Source organism: Sabethes cyaneus, chromosome 3 (assembly GCF_943734655.1).
Source record: "Sabethes cyaneus chromosome 3, idSabCyanKW18_F2, whole genome shotgun sequence".
NCBI lineage: Eukaryota > Metazoa > Arthropoda > Insecta > Diptera > Culicidae > Sabethes > Sabethes cyaneus.
Genome location: NC_071355.1, coordinates 126,673,493 through 126,696,553, shown reverse-complemented (window position 1 = coordinate 126,696,553; position 23,061 = coordinate 126,673,493). Strand labels below are relative to the sequence as shown.

Sequence of the window (23,061 nt, the reverse complement as noted above, 5' to 3'; positions counted from 1 at the left end):
ATATCACTATTGAATTGCTTTGCGGTCCGACGTTTCGTTTAAAAGTTATAAGCAAAAATGTGAAAACTACGTGACACGCGTTTCTCCTGAACTACGCAACCAATTTTAACGATCTTACTACCAAACGAAAGCTCTTGCTGTTACTAAACTTTTTACCAAGTTTTATTGAAAACGGATAAGCAGTTTAAAAGTTAGCCTTAAAAAACCATTTTTGATAAGGTTCAAATGATCGCCTGTTTCTCAGAGATGGCCAAACCGATTTATGCGCTATTAGTTTTATTTGGCAGGTAATATAGCTGGATAGATCACTATTGAATGGTTTTTTGATTGGACGTTTAATTTGAAAGTTATAAGCAATCGTATACACCACACCAAAATTAACAATAATTTATAATGATTTTAACCAAGATAATTTACCTAATTTCAATTATTTTAATATCAAACAAGAGGTTTTGACACTACGAATATATATGCAAAATTTCATAAGAATTGGTTTTACCGGTCAAAAGATGTTAATCCTTCGAACGCTCGCGCCAACTTTTGTAACACAGTTACTCGCGCGCACAATAGCCCAAAACCAAAGAAAACGTGCGCACTAGAGTTTTGACTAGGAAAACTTGGTTTTAAGTTTATCGAACCTTTGAAAGAGTTTCTTGAAATTGAATGCTCTATCATTTGGTAGAATTTAAATTTTGATTAATCCCCCTAAAAGTGAAATAAAAAAATTATTTTTCTTCAGTTTCAATGTAACACATTGATGTGTTCTGCAAAGTTTTAGAGCATATTATTACAAGAAATTTTGCTGAAGACTGTAACCTTCTATCTCTTCAGCGAAGACAGAGAAATCTTATTTATTGTTTCTGTATTTGTAAAATCAGTTTTTCTATTTTAGCTCTTTTTGTAATTGTTGTATGATTTTTTCATGCGTTACAAAGTTATGCAAATAGTAAAAATACACAACTTTGCTGAAAATAGTATACCTCTATGTTTGCTTGTTTAGGAACTGTAGAACTTTGATTATAAAAATACCCTGATTTTAACCCCGAATTACCCGACTACCAACTGACGGATACATTTTAAACATTTTACATTTGCTGATAGTTTTGCCACATACAGACACCGTTTTCCATATGAAGTAACGTGAAAAAATTCCAGTTGGGGCCAATTGTGGTACACCTCACATGCTGCTTGCTTCGTTTCTGTGCGGTCGGTTTATGCTGATCTATTTTCCTAACAATTTAAAGTATTATTGCATTGAATAATTCAGACATTTTGCTCATAACAAGTTTATTGAAATATATACGTTAGTTAAACAACGATTGGTAAATATGGCATTCAAAAACCTACTCATGTTGTTCAGAATACAACAGCGTGAGTAACCGAAGGTTAATAAAAATTAAGGAAATTTTTTCAAGAAAATTTTATTGATGCATAGTTATGCATAGTTCAAAAACCTATAAACTAGACCTTTACTACGCAATGTATATGGGTCATTCCACGGGAAATTTACAGTTAAATTTTTTTTTCTCTCCGGAATATTTTTTTTACGTTCTTTGTTCAAAAAAAATCGACACGTATTTTTGTATTTCGATGTTATTGTTGGAATTCGTAAGATATGATTTTTTAAAGTATTGTAATCCGAACAAATCACTATTTTTTAAATACTGATTGCAAACATAGTTTGTAATATCAAAAAATGACTTTCTACCAGATGTGTTCACTATTCCACAAGCTTTCAAAATTGATATACCATACCTCCTCTCGATTGTTTTTCAATAGTTAAATAGTGCATTTTTATAAACAATTGCAATTTTTTCAAAGTTGGAACTTTTTTTTCTCGATTTTTTTTACTTCAAAATATTTGTTCATCTTTCTCGAAGAAGCATGCAAAATTTGGAAATGGAGAAATGAAAACTCTAGAAGTTATGAATTTTTATATCGAAGCGCGCACGTTAATGCAAACGAGCGGACGAACATGCGTGCTTCAACGACACGTTACACTTAATAGCATCATAGGCGGCCTCGTTATGAAGCTGCCCGTGGGTTAGAACATCGATTGAGCATAACCGCTCGCTTCACATTAACACACGCGCTGAGACATAAAAACTCATAACTTCCAGAGTTTTCATTTCTCCATTTCCAAATTTTGCATGCTTCTTCGAGAAAGATGAACAAATATTTTAAAATAAAAAAAATTGAGAAAAAAAAGTTCCAACTTTGAAAAAATTGCAATTCTTTATAAAAATGCACTATTTAACTATTGAAAAACAATCGAGAGGAGGTATGGTATACCAATTTTGAAAGCTTGTGGAATAGTGAATACATCTGGTAGAAAGTCATTTTTTGATATTACAAACTATGTTTACAATCAGTATTTAAAAAATAGTGATTTTTTCGGATTACAATACTTTAAAAAATCATATCTTGCGAATTCCAACAGTAACATCGAAATACAAAAATACGTGTCGATTTTTTTTTGAACAAAGAACGTAAAAAAAATATTCCGAAGAGAAAAAAAATTTTGACTGTAAATTTCCCGTGGAATGACCCATATGTTAAAGAATAATATTTCTTCTTACAACTTACTTTTACTTGCACTTACCCACATTAGTAACAACTTACTCAGCAATTTCATGAGAAAAGGAACTATCAAAATTTGTAAGTGCTTCTATTTTGTTCAAATTTTGTAAGCTTATTCAATTTCCAAAATTTTTATGTAAACCAACGCACAATGCAACGTTAACTAATAGATGAATTATGTTCCGAAGACGTGTCGATTTCTATCTCAAATAGCAAGTAAGACCGTATAACAAAGGTTCTTTTCACCAATAGGTGGATTAAATCAGGTTTTTTAAGGTGCATTTAGATTAGACAATTTTTTAGCAACATGTAGAATGCGACATGTTGCTAGTTGTTGTTCGTCGTGGGGTTAATCGTGGGGAGGACCAACCAGCACCAAACTTAAGATTTTTACATTCTGACCTAAAACAAACAATCTGACAAAATTTGGTTCAAATCCGTGAAGGTCGATTACATCTCGAACACTTCGCGTACCCTTATACTTGATTTTAGCTTTTAAATTTGCAATATTTTGCGAACGACCTAAGAAAAAAGTTTATATGACATAATTTGTTCAATGTTATGCGTAGAATTTGATTTTATTTTAGTTTTACAAAACTTGTCAATTTTCAAAGATTATAAAAATTCCGAAAGAGCTCTTTACCAGATTTTAGAGCATTATTTGCGCTTTAAAAAATCTTCAAAAAAGACATGTTTTGAGATAATTTACAATTTATGATTTTTATTACTTATTTGCAAAACTTTTTCTTTCAGTGTAATTGTTTACTGAAAATACACTGAATTTACTCCAACTTTTCCTTTGACGTCATTTTCATAAAATAAATAGTTTTCGAGATAGAATTAAAAAAAAATAATATCATTTCTAAACACTCTTTTTAAAAGTTACTCTTGACGAAAAAATATATTTCATGTAAAATGATTCGGTGCGTGATTGTAATGTATTAGCAAAACTTCATTGCAATCAAAAATAGTAGAGACAAACAGTTTGCAAGCTGAAATTGCTCTGTAACAAAATAATAACAAATTTTGATATAAGAACAAAACTTGTAATAATTCTGTTAGCCTCATTATTTGGTCTGATCAAAAATATAACAAATTCTGTTATTTCTATCTAATTGAGATACTTTTCTGTTATACGTTTGTTATAATCATTTACTCGGGAAGCATGTATATAAAATAAAAAATTAATACTATTACATAAATTTTCAACGGAAGATTTTTGCGTACAAATGAAAACCATTTGTAAACAGTGCCATAAAAATAAAAACTGTCAAATACACTTGCATAATGCGAAATAATGCGGTTTTTTCATGCTATTTCTGGACTATTGTTGCTTTATTGTCCAAAGACTAAACAATCAAATTTTAATACTTTGAAAACTATAAATAATGTTTTATTTTGCCTGAAAATGTTGACAAATAGTGCATAGATGAATATCATTAGCTATGAACAGCATGATATAGTAATATAATTATTTTAAACGTTAATTAGTGAGACATGTTGCTTATATCAAATTCAGGGCCCATATTGTATATGACACTGTTCAACTTGAATTTTTGTTATTAAATCTTGCCTATCCACAACTGATCAAAGTGAGTAATTCGTGCACTTTGATAGGATTTGAGCATATATGTATTCTAGAATTCGCGTTTTATTGGACGCTGTCCAATAATTGAAATCGTTCAATGATAGGCAAAATACCCTACATAAAGTTTGAAAATTGTGGTTTTTCAGGAGCTGCCTTTTATTCCGTCGAGGTTGTTCCACGCCGCACTGGAACGCTAATGTGTATGATCGTTTTTCGGCCACTTCCCGTGGTCGGATCATTACACAATTAGTATCAAAATAAGCGGAAAAGATTGCAGTATTGAAATCTGAAATAAAAAAATCACGAATTCTTCCAATTTTTTTTTTCGTTTATGTCCCTTTTAGCTCATCGTAAACCGCATAACCGCTTAACGTAACAAAAAGCGCTTTTGGCTTAGCAACGTCAGTAATACCATTTACATGAAATAAGTAATCAAGCCTTTCAAAATAATTAATGAAAGACGATCCTACTACATATGTCTCTATTAAACCAATTAAAACGCTGCCATTATGGCGATACCTTTTACCGTTTTTAGCCATTATCTAATAAAAATATATCACTTAATAGAACAGATAAAGCAGAAGCGAGAACGCTTACCAGATAATTCTTTTCTCACCAGCACCGACTCAGTGCTTGACCGCAAAAGTCCGTCAAAAAAATCCGACCGGACTCGTTGGCTCAATCGTTTTAAACGCTGATAATCTCTTCGGGCTCCACCCAATCGATTTTAAAGATGTCCAGAAAATCTGTCCAGTAGCCGCCCTTCAACGTTTCAGGGAGCTTGGTCCGGTTTGAATTAAAAAATCCCTCAGTAGTCCTATAATGTCTGTTTTTGTAAAGCCCTCCACCCCCCTGCTTAACGGACGTCCTTTGTGAATGACGCCTTTCCGCTTTTTCTCGTCGCATTAATAAAGATGAAAAACTTATGGAGATTGTTCGTTCCTCCAGATTAACACGATTAACACACGCGTTTATTCTTCGAGTTGTAACTATAAAAGTTTTTCTGGGTTCAATCGGCAGGCTTCATTTACGTTGTTGTTCATCCAGATTATGCTTGTAGCATGCCAGTGCTACCAGCAATTATTCAATTAAATCTATTATACCTAATATTACAAAGTACTGTGCACGAAGGTGTACACATTTATTCATTTTATGGCTACAACCACAATTAAATCATGTGTTACCTTTTACAGCTATTGTTGGAACATTTAGAGTGTTTGGTATCAAGACATGAGCGATCTCTCCGAATGACAGTTGTAAAACGACAAGCAGCATCCCAAAGTGGCGTTTCCAGTGAAGTCGAAGTTTTGAAGGCACTTAAAAGTTTGTTTGAACATCATAAAGCATTGGACGAAAAGGTAATTCATGATGATGAAAATTGTTCTATATTTTTTCTTTATTTTTCATTATTTTACAATTCATCTGACTTATCAGTCTTAATGAACTACGCTATAATAAGCTAGAGCTTGTAGTCATTCGCTTAAATTTATGCAAAGTGTCACCAAATTCGAAATATTGTTCAACACGACTAAACGTTCTAGTACACGATGCAATCGGTTCATTGCGGTCAAATTCAGTGCCTTGAAAGCGGTTGGTCAGCAATGAGAATTTTCGCAGAGTCCACCGTGTAACAGTTTTCACAAACAAAGCTTGTTGGATGTTCCGACGACGTTTTAAGGTATCTAGACCAAGCGACAGCGATCCGGATATGGAGGAAGATTTTCCGGGTCACGCCAAGGCAAACTACGCAGGGGCAATCTTATGAATCTCCTCTGCACTCGTTAAATTCGAAGGTTCCAATAGAGTTGATGCGGAGTCCAAATTAGGCACGTATTTTCGAGAAGGGGACGAACTAAGGCGCAATACAGGGCAAAACGGATCTTTAAAATCTCGTCCAACTTTTACAATAAATCCCAACTGGCGAATCCCTTTTGAGATCATCGTTGTACGGTGACGATCGAAAGTTAGTTTCGGATCGAGAATTACATCAAGATCATTCACATGCTCAACCCTTTTTAGTATCTGGTCGTCAATTTTGTAGACGAAAACTATAGGCGATTTGATTCGGTGAAACGTCATAAGCTCGCATTTAGAAACGCTGATAGTCATGACACAATTGGCAGGAACCATTAACCATGGTCGATTTATCTAATAGATAATTAGTGAATATACATTTGAACAAGGTTAGCAAACAAAACGATCTGGTTTTTGATACAGATATAAATTCCTACGATAGTATTCACATACAAGTTATAACTCAATAGTTATATATGATTTTTCAAGTTATTGCCAGACCAAGAACCTCCAGTGCCAATTTGCAACCTACTGTCAGTTACTAAGATGTTCATACCATTTTGGTCAAGCCCAGTTTAGTCCGCTACTAAGTCGTTGCCATTCCAACTATAACCAGCAAGCACAGCACAAGTCCAATCTTCAACGCAGTTTATTTATTCATTTATTTATTTATTTATTTATTTATTTATTTATTTATTTATTTATTTAGGTCATCCCCACCCAGGTAAATTAAGAAAATTTCCAACCCGTACCTTGACTGGCTAGGAAATATTAAAAAGACTAGAGGACCCGGCAAACTTCGTACTGCCATAAATTAGATCGAATATTTCAGATTGCAAAATTCAGACGCTGCTGGTTTTTAGAAAAAGGAGTGTACTAACGATATAAGTAGAATTTTGTAATTTTTTGAAGATTCCAACTACATCAAAAGTCGATAAACACAGTATTTTCAGAGAACGTGTATATCTAACAACCGTATTAAGCCATTAGCAAGATATGAAAATTTGACAAAATCTCAGAATTTATTATCAGCTACACGTTGGAAATATGTCGGTGTAAAACTTGGTTTGTCAGTTCCCAATACCCAACGGTTGTGTTGGTACAAGTTGCATCGAGTCTTGTCTTATAAACCCTACTGATTGTAAACTTATTTTTTGTAAAAGTGAATTCGATGGCTTAAACAGCGCCAAATTGCGTCTGCTGCAGTTGATTTTCTAATTATAGGCCATATACGTTAGAAGCTTCCTCACAACATAATCATTACACCACCATCAACCATATTTTAATTGACGCTGAAATATATCATTGTTCCATTAAATGCTCTCAAACGATTTTTTTGCTTTAGTAAATCGTCCCATTATCACCTTGCTATTCTATATGCTGGTTTTTAAGTTATAGCCAAAATTTTTTGACACTCAAGTATATTCCCTTCATTACAATCAATGGTTTATTTGGAATTCCTTGATAATTTAAAATTCAATTAAATTTTCTGATATGTATTCGATATCAATAGGCATATGATTTTTTTTATTGAATTTGTATATTAATGGGTAAGAATTAGCCGAAATAATTGCATTGCCGAATCTTGATAAATGTAATTTGTAAACTGCTTTAGTAATAAATTACTGTTCAAGATAACTTCATTATCCCACATGAATTGAAGGGTTATTTTATTTCTAACCGTCTCGTCAGATATGTGAAAATGCTAACAAAAGTACACATTTAAATCCATTTTTGTTCTCTTTGTCCCTTTAGTATTCCACGCACTAAAATAATTTAACACAGAAGCAGAATTTTGTGAGATTTTTTATACTTTTAAGTGGTGCAATGCGAAATAAAACTAAAATTTTCATTTATATAAGTACTTTCAGGATAGATTTGTTGCTGAATTGCTTGAAACTCTGTTCTACTATGTATGTGACATGTATTCTTTATTGATGATTGGGAACTGGCAATTTAGTCAATTCAGTGGTTACACCATTTGCAGTGGATCTTTTGGATAAGCATAGATGTAAAAAGCCATAAAACAGTTGGTGTTTGTTTCATAAATTCGATAAATAAATAAACAAATTAATGAAATGCTAACTTTTGTAAATGTAATTTTTCATTTTCAGAAATTGCAAGAGCACAAAAATTGTTAATAGCATTGTCACATGTGGCGATTTCAATGAAAGTAACCACGTGTTTGTTTATCAGACGACGAACGGTAACGGCGCTGCTAGAAATCGAACGATGATCGTAGCAGACAGTCAGACACTGACATGGCGTTTGCAATACGCTGTGGACTTCATATGGAAAACTAATTTTTCGAGTTTTCGACTTCTTTCCAGTAAATTTTCCGATTTTTCTCGCCGTAAAAACATAGCGGTGGTGGATACGAACATAATGAAAAAAAGCTGGCTCAAATCGGATGCTCCGTTCTCAAGTGATGCGCGGTCGAACTTTTTCGCTTCTCTTTTATATATAAGAAGCGAAAAGTTCGACCGCGCATCACTTGAGAACAGAGCGTCCGATTTGAGCCAGCTTTTTTTCATTATGTTCGTTTCCACCACCGCTATGTTTTTACGGCGAGAAAAACCGAAAAATTTACTGGAAAGAACTCGACAAACTTGAGAAATCAGTTTTCCGTATGAAATCCACCCGTTTTGCAAACGCCATGTCAGTGTCTGACTGTCTGCTACGATCATCGTTCGATTTCTAGCAGCGCCGTTACCGTTCGTCGTCTGATAAACAAACACGTGGTTACCTTCATTGAAATCTCCACATGTAACAATGCTATTGACAATTTTCGTGCTCTTGCAATTTCTGAAAATAACTTATCATTAAGTTACAACTTATTGATAAACTTAAGCACAAGTCTAAAACGTCAAAAAGAAAATTCGCTCATTTAATTAATTCGTGTATCGAATTTATGAAAAAAAACCACAAAATTGTTTTATGCCTTTTTATATCGTATGCTTATCCAGAAGATCCAATACAGGTTTACAAATGGTTTAAGCACTAAATTGATTAAATTGCCAGTTCCCGATCATCAAATGAAGAATACATGTCACATATGTAGTAAAATAGAGTTTCAAGCAATTCAGCAACAAATCTATTGTGAAAGTAGGTACCTACTGATGTAAATGAAAATTTTACTACAGTTCATAACTAATTTCCCGTTTTATTTCGCATGGCACCCCTTAAAAGTGTAATAAATCTTACAAAATTACGCTTCTGTGTTAAATTATTTTAGTTTGTGAAATACCAAAGGAACAAAGAGAACAAAAATGGATTTAATGCAAATGTGTATTTTTATTAGCATTTTCACATATTTGACGACGCGGTTAGAAATAAAATTAACAATTCAATTCATTTTGTGGAATAACGAAGTTATCTTGATCAATAATTTATTACTAAAGCAGTTTGCAAATTACAGCTATCCAGATTCGGCAATGCAATTATTTCGGCTAATTCTTGCCCTTCAATTTACAAATCTGTTAAAAACAAAAATCATATGAGCCGTTCTGAATTATAGTGGTCTATTGACAATTTTTGTCAAAAATGAGATTTTTCCATAAATCGCATCTTTTTGGATAGATGTACTATATAAACACTAAAAATTACAAAACAGTAGGTTTCCAACCTGCTTTTTTTCATGTTGAATTTTTAGTCCGGAGCAGAATAACCATTCTGTTCCGCATTATAGTGGTCTATGTGCATGGGACTTACTTGAGACAGAGATTGAGATAAAACTCCCATAATTTGGGCATTAGGTTAAAGTAGTTAATAAGCGTAACTCGACTATTGTTTTTTGGTGCCGATTGGACTCCCCCTCCTTCTATGGGAGCCCCCCTCCCCTTATCAGCAAAAGCCTTGTTTTCGTCAACTCCGTTAATTTGCTTTTGCTTATATCTCCGGAAATATTAAGTCTAGAAAGATACTACCCAAGGAACAATTTTTGCTTATTAAACGTTTAACCGACAGCTTTTATTCAGCACATGCTGTATAGCTGCTTTTCAAGTATGTCTAAACACCTCTGTTCAATGCTTATACAGTTGGTTTTAGAGAATTTAAACAGCACAGTGCTGAATATGGGCGTGGAAGATGCGTTTGTATGACTGTTATGCAACGTATAGTAAAACGTTTATTCAGTACGTGTAGATATGTTTATTAAACATCTGCTGTGCAGTCGCGTAATTGGGGATCAAAATTAGGGTATTTTTTATATCAAAAGTTTTACAGTTCCTAAACAAGCAAAGATAGAGGTATACTACATATGGCAAAGTTGTGTATCTTTGCTATTTGTACAACTTTATAAAACTTGAAAAAGTCAACAACTACAAAAACAGCTAAAATAGAAAAACTGATTTTGGCGATTCACATCTAAGAAATAGGATTTTTCTATTTTCGCTGAAGAGATAGAAGGTTACGGTCTTCAGCAAAGTTTCTTGTAATAATATGCTCCAAAACTTTGCAGAACTCATCAATGTGTTATATTGAAGCTGAAAAAAAAATAAAAATTTTATTTCACTTTTAGGGGGATTATTCAAAATTTGAATTTCACCATACGATAGAACTTTCAATTTCAAGAAACTCTTTCAAAGGTTCCATAAACCTAAAATCAAGTTTTACCACTCAAAACTCTAATGCGCATATATTTTTGGTTTTGGACAACTGTGAAGCCCCACGGGAATATGTTCTGGAATGGCCATGCCATGGCAAAATCATCAGATAGAATCAAAATAATGAAAAATGACCTTCTGGAGTAATTTCATGAATTTAGACACCCATATTGCCAGTGTTGCAAACCAAACAGTTTTATGGCCACAGGAGGTCCCACGGGAACTTGTCGCACAATGGCCATTCCGAGGATATATCATTGTATTGTTTTAAAACAATGAAGAATGACCTTTCGGAGTAATTGGAAGAACTTTGGACAGCCATATTACTATAATTACATCCAAAAATATAAAAAGTGCTCTAATTCCGGAACACATCCTCGGACTGCCGGATTTCCGGGAACCAGATGAACCGCTTCCGGCTCTGTTATAACCACACTGGAAGTGGATAAGTTCCTGAATCTTTTGGTGGTAAAAGTGTCCGAATCGTTTAAAAATTGCCAAAGTTACAAGTGTTTCAATTTGTGGGTACCCGGGTACCCTTGTCGAGCACTTAAAGGGTAAAAAAAATCGAAGCCCCCCCATTCCACCTCCTTAAGTGCTACATGAAAACTTATTCTATGAAAAGTTGCAATTCAACTAGTTCTTAGATGTCACAGAGTTTCAGTATCCTTGATCAAAGAAAACTTTAGAATTTCGTACTTTGAAAGCTAAAAAGGTACCCGGGTACCCTGTCGAACACATAACGGTTAAATACTTAATTATCTTACTAGTGAGTATTTTTAGTTAAAATTAAACCTATATTTATGCTAAAACTGTGAATTTATGCGGATATTCTAAAGTTCGACGGTTAAAAGAAGTTAGCTTCCAACCTCAGCTTATTAGGGAGAACAGAATTAACTCTTTCGGCTCCCGCTTTAATAGTTACAATACCTAGATTCACAATTAAAATACATTTAAGGGGACTAAACGTGAGTAAACCAACACATTATCTAAAACAAAACTCACAACAAACTTACAAGAATATACTAGAGAATATACAACAGAAACTATCATGCACATGCAATTAAAATTGAACACTGTACATAAACAATTAATAGTTAAATGCTACACAATGAAACACGCTAAAATGAAGAAATTATAAACCTAATGTATAATACAAATTATATACATATGTTCCATAGGAAAATAATAATATCTCTACGAATCTCAACTTGGATTCTGATATTACATTTACGGAAGAAATCCCCCGTCCGTGTTGCCAATTGCAACAAAGAAGTACGACACACAAGCGATAGATTGGGTTATCGATAATTAGCTCAGTGTTTTGCAAAGGGCCTTATTCTGCGAGGCAAGTGAAGTGATATAACAAAATTAGTTTGCACTCACTTTGCGCGTTTCGTTTGGCGTTAGTCAAGTCGAATTGAATGACATTGAAGTTTCAGAACGGACAATTTGCGGCATGTTACACAATTCGCAGAACATCGAAGTAAATGTCAGTGGCACTGCAGCGAAATTTGGTTTTCGAGAAAAATGTTGGAGAAATTCCACTGACTTACGGCAGTGCATAAACTTGCCATACTGTTGAATGTTACAAGTAGTAACCGAAATGCGGGTGTAGCGACCCTACCTTCCACGTTACGAATTTTTGGCTCTAGCTTGGACCCGGACCCGGCAGAGTAAATCCCGATCAATCCATGCAAAGTGAAATAAGCCGCGTTGGTCAGAAAGTAGAACAGCCACCAGTGGTAAAGCGGAATTAAAAATTAGCTCAATTAAACTGCTTTTTTGCATGGCTTATGGCTCGGAGAACGAAAATTAAACATATGAACATTTCCGCGTGGCTGGCAGGAAAAGCATCACAGCGGGTTCGAGAGCTAGCCGCAATGGGCACTAAAACTCCGGTTGCGCCAGAGTTTGCGAATAAACTTGCGCGGGAAAAAGAACAGATAAGGAAATCACGGGGGATTGTAATTTGCTGGTCGGCAGAATAAGAGAAATTACTTGAAGAATTCGCCTAGGGAATAGAGTAGGTAGGGAAATTTGTCTCAATACCTCGTAGATTGATAAACAATTCACAAATTCAATGATCGAAACACATTTTCAGTTAAAATTATATCGCAATATGAAACCTAGAATTTTATTAAACACCGGGAAAAACCTGGAAAAATCAGGGAATTTGGTTTTTCGTATCCAGTTGCCACCCTGTAACAATTCTGGGCCCGACGAAATTCATCTCGCTGAGCAAATCCATTGTGAGTAACTCGCAAAGCGTCAAGCAGAGCTGGTTGTCTTTCGACAAGTTTGTTAAATTTATGGGTACAACGAGGGATAACGACACGCCGAGGGAAAAGATACACACCGTACAGACAACAACAAATAAAAGGACCAGCAAAGATTTGCGGTGGCTAAAAGTGGTTATGCAAATGTTTTCTATTCTTAATGTATCAAAAAACTACAAGGTATACAGCCCTAAGGGTTGTACGAAAGGGTCATATAATACTCATTACATTGATAACATGTTTTAATCGATGAAGTATAACTTTATGTCTGATCATTAGATCAAAGACTAATGCAAACTGCATTTATGGCATATGCATATTTGAGTATCTGTGAGTATCATCGTTGAGTGTTTATTTGTAAAAGAAGAGCGAAATGTTCTGATTTAATTCTTCATTGAATCAATGGTGGTTTTGAAAAAAACCGTTTGAAATTGTTTGGTGGCCCTGAAAAGAACTATGTTTGAGCTGATAGCACTTCTTAAAAATCAGTACTATAATTACTGTTGCCAATATATAGATGGATGTCGCTATTCGGTCCTTTAGACTCTAGGATGATGGTTGCCCGCTAATACAGGAGTGATAGGAAATACCAAATCACTGTAAAGTAGAAATGGAATAGTTTTATCAAGATACTGACCGTCCGTCAGTGCGATCGTGCGATAAATGAGCAGACGGCGAACATAGTGTGCTATTTTATAGTCACTGGCACTGCCGTTGCTACTTGTAAGCTAGTGTAGGTGTGGGAGAAACCAGATCGGCTGCTGCTGCTGCTCAAATAGTTATCCGAATGGAACGTTAACCATTTAGAAAGTGTAGAAAAATCTTTCCATTCTTCAATTACTATAGCTCTTATAAGAACTGTTTAAGACCACAACGGCCTGCTGCTGAATTTACTGCCAGTCAGTCGTTCCGTTTCCGTTTGCCATCAGTGTTGGTTTACGATAGTTGCGATCGAAGTTGCCGCCAAAATGCCATCGGCTTTGCCTTTAATTGCCATTAATATTACCACTAATAACCGGTGTTGCCGCGAAATGTCCTTGGTCTTGCCACCAATTGCCATCCCAAGCCCTTGGTTTGCCTCCAATTGCCGGTGTTTCCGCCGAAATTCCATCGTTTTTGCCTCCATTTGCCAACGGCGTTGCCGCCAATTACTGATGTTGCCCCACCAATAGCCGTCGACGGTAAATACTGGCCGTCCGTCAGTGTAATCGTGCGATAAATGAGCAGACGGCGAACCGAGTGTGCTATTTTATAGTCACTGGCACTGCCGCTGCTACTTGTAAGCTAGTGTAGGTGTTGGGGGAAACCAGATCGACTGCTGCTGCTGCTGCTCAAATGATTATCCGACGCTGAATGAGCAAGCATTTTTCCATGTTTACCATGGTATAACGCAAAATGGAACGTTAACCATTTAGAAAGTGTAGAAAAATCTTTCCAATCTTCAATTACTATAGTTCTTATAAGAACTGTTTAAGACCACAATTGGTTAATTAATTTATACCATTGTTATTCGACACTTGCTCTCAGCAATGCTGCAAATTCGTTTGTACAGCATTTATTCCACTATTATTCCACTTTTATTATGCACTTGCTCTCAGCAATGCTGCTGATACGTTTGCGCAACGCTCATTCGACTATTATTCCACACTTGATCTCCATAATGCTGCTGATACGTCTGCGCAATGCACAGTGGTCCAGGAACGAAAGTTAAGTGGAAACTTACTTTTACGGCTAAGCGTTTTATAATAGCTCCCTACAATGTTCAGCAAAGTTGTTCAACTCTAAAAGACAATTAATGCGAAATCAACGACTAAGTTCCAGTTTGGCTTGTAAACACATAATCCATAATAACTTTTTATAAAAAAGAGATAGAAGGATAACTTCTTTGACAAAGTTGTAGCTAAAGATTATATAAGTAACTTTGCCAAAGACATAGTAGGCGTATTTTTAGGCGTTTCTAACTTACAGGGTGTTTTACAACAAGACCTCTCAAAAATCACTTTTTCGCTGATTTCTTCAAATTCAGTGGTTTTATTGCATCATAATGTCTTACAAAGTTGGTTATCTTATCAAAAGACATATTTTTGTAGAACATTGTATGTTGAAAACTCGTTCGTATAACGAGTTCTAACGTTTTTCCTGTGTTTTTTTAGTCTTTTTTGGAATAGAATATCTCAAAAAGGGGCAAACGAAAAAAATCAAACTTGGCCGTTTCTGAAAGCTTGGAGTTTTATCTCAAGCATATGTGAAAATAAAAAACTGGTTTTTTCTCTAACTCGAGTAATTTCACTTTAATTATTTCATGTTTGACCATTTTCTACTATGCAGTATTTTCCAATATCTTCTTGAAGACGATTAAAGTCAACATGTCAATAGTAAAAAAGAAATTTGTCGTATCTTGACACAATTTCTTCTGATTGTCACGTAAAATAGTCTTCGAACTCCAGATATGACATCAGTTTTCTATCAGCACCAGCTGTTTTTGATAAATATCTATCTGTCAATTTTCATTATTTTGCAAATATGCTCAATCTACCGTCAATAATGTTTTAAAATTAATTTTCAATAAAAAAGCAAAAAAAATTGGTTATTTCATACGTAATATTGTTAACTGTTATTTTAGTTTTATGTCATTTTTTAATCGCAGGTAAGTATATCAAAACAGAACTATAGATAATTTCGAACTTCAACCACCTTATATCAGTACCTATATCGTTGATTTGGAAAACAAAAAGGGTAGTCATTTATTTGAGAGATTCAATAAATGTTTTGTTTTCGAAATATTTTATTATTGTTAGCAATATAATAATTTATTATATTAATAATTGGTTTGCGCTTGGTGGAAGCTCCAGAGTACGTGTACAATACGAACGATTCTGTATTGCAATGACTGGATCGAACGACAGCAGGAGGCGTTTGAACACATCCTCCAAATTGGCAATCCGGTTAAATTTTCTGACGTGAAATTCCCTGAACTTACAAATACATTTATTTAGCGTTTCCTGTACCTCTTCGCTTAATAACCCTATGAGTTGTGCCGTGGCCTTAATAATATCTGCGCCGTGTACTAGCATTTTATTAACGGTTGGCGATATAGCTAATATGGAATTGAATGGGAAATAATCTCCTAAACTACCGAATTACTTTCACGAACATTTTAGATACTAATTTAAAATAACAATAACGGTACCCTCAAATCTTTTGACAAAAAACTCCAGGACTCTAATAGGATTTGCTTGAAAATGTTCTTCCTTTTTTACTACGATCATAGTCATGTTCCTGTTCCTGAATACGTATAAGACGTCAATTTTGAAGACTTTTCAGCTTTCTGACACTAAAGTAATTTAAAAGATTACTTTAGACTAGAATCAGAAATATCAATATAAAGTTAGTTGCATGTGCATATATCCAAGTGAAGATTTCCATGACTATTTGTAAATTAATGAAAATTGTAAGATAGATATTTATCAAAACCAGCTAGTGCTGAGCTCCATTTGCAGAAAGGACGATACGACAGTGATTATTTGAAATCCAGGATAACTGCTAACCAGAGTACAGTAGTTCTGTGGAGACCACGGCCCTTCACTCTAAACCACCGTCGAACTAATTACGCGCGCAATGAACCAGCCTGCCGCTGTATGCAGCTAATGAACAATTTTAGAAACATACTAAACTTAAACATGTCGACTGATACTATTAAGAAAAAACTTTCGGACTATTTCTGAGAGGTCAATTACATGTACTCTAATACCACTGCATTTTATATTATTTTGTATTTGGTATTATAATTTATATTTATATGTATGGATTGGATGACGGGCGAAGTCCATATATCTTGACAATAAACAATTGTCCGTTATAAAAACTTATTTGATGAATATTTCAGCAGTGGTTCGAAAACTAGCACTAGGTCAAAAAACTAGATCTCTTAACTTATCCGGAGTTCGAAGACTATTTTACGTGGCAATCAGAAGAAATTTTGTCATGGTACGACAAATTTCTTTTTTACTATTTACATGTTGACTTTAATCGTCTTCAAGAAGATATTGGAAAATACTGCATAGTAGAAAATGGTCAAACATGAAATAATTAAAGTGAAATTACTCGAGTTAGAGAAAAAACCAGTTTTTTTATTTTCACATATGCTTGAGATAAAACTCCAAGCTTTCAGAAACGGCCAAGTTTGATTTTTTTCGTTTGCCCCTTTTTGAGATATTCTATTCCAAAAAAGACTAAAAAAACACAGGAAAAACGTTAGAACTCGTTATACGAACGAGTTTTCAACATACAATGTTCTACAAAAATATGTCTTTTGATAAGATAACCAACTTTGTAAGACATTATGATGCAATAAAACCACTGAATTTGAAGAAATCAGCGAAAAAGTGATTTTTGAGAGGTCTTTTTATAAAACACTATGTAAGTTAGAAACGCCTAGAAATACGCATACTATGTCTTTGGCAAAGTTACTTATATAATCTTAAGCTACAACTTTGTCAAAGAAGTTATCCTTCTATCTCTTTCTTATAAAAAGTTATTATGGATTATGTGTTTACAAGACAAACTGGAACTTAGTCGTTGATTTCGCATTAATTGTCTATTAGAGTTGTACAACTTTGCTGAACATTGTGGGGAGCTATTTTGAACCACAAAAAACTTTCCACTTAATTTTAGCTGCTGGACCACTGTGCAATGGTCATTCCACTCTTATTCCACTTTTACTCCACAATTGCTCTTGACTGACACGTTTGCACAACGTCTATTCGACATGCATTTTGATGGTAGCCTTTAAGCGACCAGTATTCCACACCTGTTCTTAGGCGTACTGCTGATACGTTTGCATAACCTTTATTCGACTCTTATTCCGCACTTATATAACAACGTACAGATGTTGATTAGAAGCTAGAAAAAATTAGGATATGACGTTTAAACAACAGACAATTCAGCAAATTCGCTTATTCAGCACCGAATGCTACCACACGACTCTTATTCCATACCTGCTTGTTATAGTATTCTATTGCATATATAGATTCATCAATATAAGTTTCGATTATCAAGTAGGCACAGGTTTGCAGGAGTTAGACAGGTGAATATTCAGTTGATGAAATATAATCATTTTTTGTTCGTCCATCGTTAAAGGTAGTTTGTTACTACAATTCAGAAGTGGGATCGAGATTTTTTTTCAATTCAACAAAATGCCGAGAATACGGAGAAACATGTTACTGAATTCAAGACCTCGTCAACTTGAACAATCAATTGAAACGGCTGAAATTCAAGCGGAGTCATTTGTAGAAAATCATCAAGACCGTGCTGCTGGTGGAGACGTTCATGTTCAGGCTCATGCTGTTCTTAATGCTCAAGATTGTGCTGCTGGTGGAGACGGTTTTTATCAGAATCAAACTAAGCAAATGGTCCTGTTACATCCCGAAGATGTCAAACGCATTATCCCTGAATTCAATCCGGCAAGTACAACGGCAGATTCTTGGATTGCGAAATTAGAGAACATCAAAGCGCTATACCAGTGGACGGATCAAGCTTCCCTTCATTACGCGATAACAAGATTTGGGAAAGTTCCGAGGTTATGGTATGAAGCAGTTCAAGAAACGATCGTAAGCTGGGAGGATTTCAAGCGTGAACTAAGTTCAGGATTTCCATCTCATATTGATGAAGCAGACGTTCATTGTCGATTGATTCAGCGAGCAAAGCTACCGGAAGAAGATTTCGAAAACTATGTCTATGAAATAATGGCGATTGGCAAAACGGTTCGTTTAAGTGAGGAAGCAATCATCAAATAGGTTATTCATGGAATTCAAGACGAAATATTACAAATGGTTTTGGCGACAAGTAAATTCGGTTCTATTGGAGAATTAATTTTGGCAATGAAAAGATATGCAATTCCTCACTTAAACGAACCGTTAAATGTAAATTTATGAAAACTGAGACAGAATATCTAGGATATAAAATTGATATGGCGGAACTAGTCCTAGCAACAGGCACATCGAATGCATTAAAAAATTTCCACTACCAAAGAATGAATCTGAGTTGAATAGATTTATTAGTTTAGCAAGTTTTATTTCAGACGATTTATTCCCAAATTTTCGATAATTTCAAAGCCATTTTATAATGCTTCGAAAAAAGGCAAAAATAAAACGTTTGCATTTAATTTGGAACAAGTAAATGCCTTTGAAGTAATTAAGGAGAAGTTAATAAGCGAGCCTGTACTCAAAATTTATAATCCAAAAGCTCCTACAGAACTTCATACAGATGCTAGTAGTCATGGTTATGGAGCAGTGCTAATGCAGCAACAATCTAATGGATTTTTCCATCCAGTTATGTTTTTCAGCAAAAGAACGACTGACTCAGAATCAAAACTTCATTCGTTTGAATTAGAAACTCTTGCCATTTATAATAGTATAAAACGATTCCAAGTGTATTTACAAGGTATCCACTTTAAAGTTACAACTGATTGCCATGCATTAGCAGATACATTAAAAAAGAAAGATATAAATCCAAAAATAGCAAGATGGGAAATATTTCTTTCAGAATTTGACTTCGAAACTGTTCATCGTCAGTCGAAAAACATGCGTCACGTAGATGCATTATCACGAATATATAGTATTCATGAATTTGATAATTATAGTAGTGAATTTGAAAGAACCCTTTTGGCTTGTCAAATGAAAGATGTTGAAATTAATAAAATAAGGGAAAGTCTATTATTATTAGAAAATAAGTTTTTCGAATTAAGAGAAGGACTAGTTTATAGAAAATATAAAGATCAATTATTGTTTTATGTACCCTGTGAAATGGTCAATCGAGTAATCAAGTCTTGTCATGACGATTTAGGGCATTTTGGGGTAGATAAAGTACATATGTGAAGTTATTATGCGTTGTTATTGGTTTCCACACATGAAGAAAAGGGTAATAAATTATATTAACAATTGTTTACAGTGCATAGTGTTTTCGAAAAAAAAACGTTTAAACAAGATGGACATTTAAATAACATTGATAAAGGAAATATTCCATTTGATACAATCCATATCGATCACTATGGTCCGATTACAATGAACAATTCCAAGTTTAAATATGTTTTTGAAATAGTGGATGGGTTTTCTAAATATATTAAATTATATCCATGCAAAACAACAAATACAAGCGAAGCAATCAAGCATCTTAAACAATATTTTTCTTGCTACTCTGTTCCAGAAAGATTAATATCAGATAGAGGATCATGTTTTACTTCGAATAGTTTTGAAGCATGTATGAATGAATTTGGTATCAAACATATATTAATTGCAACAGGGTGTCCAAAATCAAATGGGCAAATAGAAAGATGCAACAGACTATTGACACCTATGATTGCAAAACTGATTGATACATTTCCTTCGAAAGGTTTATCCACGATTTTAATTGAAGCTGAATTTTTTATAAACAATACTATTTGTAGAAGTACAGGAAACACAGCTTCTAAACTTTTATTTGGAATTAATCAAAAAATGAAATCCACTGATTCAATTAGGCAATTTTTAGAATCAAAATTAGACGGTGTAAGAAATTTACCTGATAGTCATACAACAATTCCAAAAAGAACTAAAATAGAAAAACTGATTTTACAAATTCATATACAGTAGGATATCGAATTTGGCAATAAAAGCGTGTCGCCTATGTTGCCTAAATCGAAACCGTGCCAAAATCGGGACTCTTTTTCAATATGAAAAAATTTAATGTAAATGCTTTAAAAATAGACTAAATATCATTAATCAACGATTGCAACCATTTTATCTAATCTAATCTAATCTCACACTAACGCAGCCAATTCTTGAAGGCATCCTGGAAAATGACGATTACTTGAATCAATCATTTTTCTTGTCAACGGCCAGGCCAACTGCGCAGCATGTACCGCAGAGAGAATTCCAAGGAATCAAGTGGAACCAGAAAAAATATCTAATTCCATTAAACTCCTTGAAATCAAGGGGAAGGAAGAAAGCGTGGAGTTCCCGTACCAAACGCTTCCCGTATACATAGATAATGATTTATTTACAATCGTTGGGAGTATCTTTGCTAATAAAGGTTAAGTGATACTCCGGACCCTCAGGGATGAACTAATGGTATTTAGACCAGAAGCCAGGCTGCAATTGGCCAAGGATATAGCGCCTTATTTCGCTCCCTGAAAATAGATTAGTTTGCCAAAAATATTAGTTTAAATCATATAATACTTGAAAATAAAGTCGTGTGGTTTAATGGTTGCCTAAAACTACATTTGTAAGGTTAGGAACTGAAAACCGCACGACCCCGCACCTCCTAGCTTGGCTACTCAATTATACAAATTGAAGTATTTCCAGGTATGGCCACGTGGAGGCGCTAGGTAGGGGCTTGGGATGGCTAGAGCTATGTTGGGCGCTTCTTCCTAGTTGCCTTCCCCATTTCATACCCTAATCAACGATTGCAACCATTTTATGTTTAAAAAGTCCGCCAATAGCTATCCGTCCAGTGTAAATAAGTTATTGACACCCTGCGGTAAGACGTAGTCCTACGGCAATAAAATATTATTGTTCGAAACCACATAGCTTTTTTTCATGAACATACTGAGGGCATCATTTTTCGTCATGTAAAGCATGTATGCAGACACTGATTGATATTTAAGTATAATTCTGGAAGTGAAATATCTTGTGTTGCCAAAAACGAATACTTTTGTTGTCAAAATCGAGGCATGCCAAAATCGAACATTGCCAAATTCGAAATCTAACTGTACAATAAATAGGGTTTTTCTATCTTCGCTGAATAGATAGAAGGTTGCTGTCTTCGGCAAAATTTCTTGTAATAATATGCTCTAAAACTTTGCAGAACTCGTCAATGTGTTATATTGAAACTGAAGAAAAATATTTTTTTTATTTCACTTTTAGGGGGATTAATCAAAATTTAAATTCTACCAGACGATAGAGCTTTTAATTTCAAGAAACTCTTCCGAAAGTTCGATAAATCTAAAACCAAGTTTTCCCAGTAAAAACTCCAATGCGCACGTTTCTTGGTTTTGGGCTATTGTACGCGCGAGTAACCGTATTAAAAAGTTGGCGCGAGTGTTCGAGGGTTAATATCTTTTGACCGGCAAAACCAATTCTGCAGATGATGAAATTTTGAAATTTTGCAGATACATTCGCAGTGTTGAAACCTTTCGTTTGATACTAAAATAATTGAAACTTGATAAATTGTCTTAGTTAAAATTATTATAAATTATTGTTACTTTTGATGTGTGGTACACGATTGCCCATAACCTTCAAATTGAACGTCCAATCAAAAAACAAATCAATAGTGATCCATTAGACTGTATTGTCTTTCAAATGAGACTAATAGCACAAAAATCGATTTAGTCATCTCTGAGAAACAGATATCTGTGTTGGAAAAATGTAGTGTTCGGTTATAATACGACTCTGTATGAATGCGCATGCTTGCCGTTTCATTAGAAGTGTAGTGAAAAGATGTGCTGTTGATAAAATAGGATTGAATTATTAAAATCCCTTCAGCGTGGAAAACCATGGGTAATAAAAATAATCTTTAATTTCAGTAAGGTAGCAGGAAAGCAAAAGTTTGTGTTCTTGATTTTGTTAAAAAAATTTCAAATGCACAATCTTTTGAGAATTGAACGTATGCAATGTAACTACTTTGATAAATGATACATATAACGCATGTAGCATGTATATATGTTGCATATAGCATGTATACATGCAGAATCGAATGATTACAAGCATGAATACATGCTACTATCACTACAAAGAGACTTACGTAGTCCTGCGTCACCTATATATGCGGTCGTGTCTCGTACACAACCCCTCTGATTTTGACGTAGGACTACGTCTTACGGCAAGTTTTGAGATAGGGTGTCATTCCAAAAAATCGAAAAATGCGAGCGTCACGAAAAATGAAAGGTTTTGAATGCTAATAGCTCAGCGGTTTTCCGATCGATTTTCAATATTCTTATACCAATCGATTGGCAAATCTTCTAGGAATTGACCCAAATCAAGAAAAGTATGAATTCTTGATGTTGAACTATTGAAAAATTGAAAATAATAAACCTATGTTTTACCAGAATTCTCGCTTCGTGATTGGTTGGAAGATTCTTTGCGATGATCTAAATCTATACCAATTTGATATCTGTGCTTGGGAAGTAAGCCAAAACAAGTAACAAAGTTACCTCATTTCCACAAGATTTCTTAACACCGCG

The 23,061-nt window shown here is 34.4% G+C and overlaps 1 protein-coding gene across 4 annotated transcripts in view; it reads left to right on the top strand.

The window, feature by feature from the left end:
* Nucleotides 1-23,061, top strand: part of LOC128741441 (liprin-alpha-1) — a 1,114,069-nt gene that overhangs the window by 114,107 nt on the left and 976,901 nt on the right. For all 4 annotated transcript variants that reach the window (XM_053837258.1, XM_053837259.1, XM_053837257.1 and 1 more), the window contains exon 3: nucleotides 5,362-5,526. In XM_053837258.1, coding sequence (XP_053693233.1) covers nucleotides 5,362-5,526 — 165 coding nt within the window. The remainder of the gene's footprint in view (nucleotides 1-5,361; nucleotides 5,527-23,061) is intronic.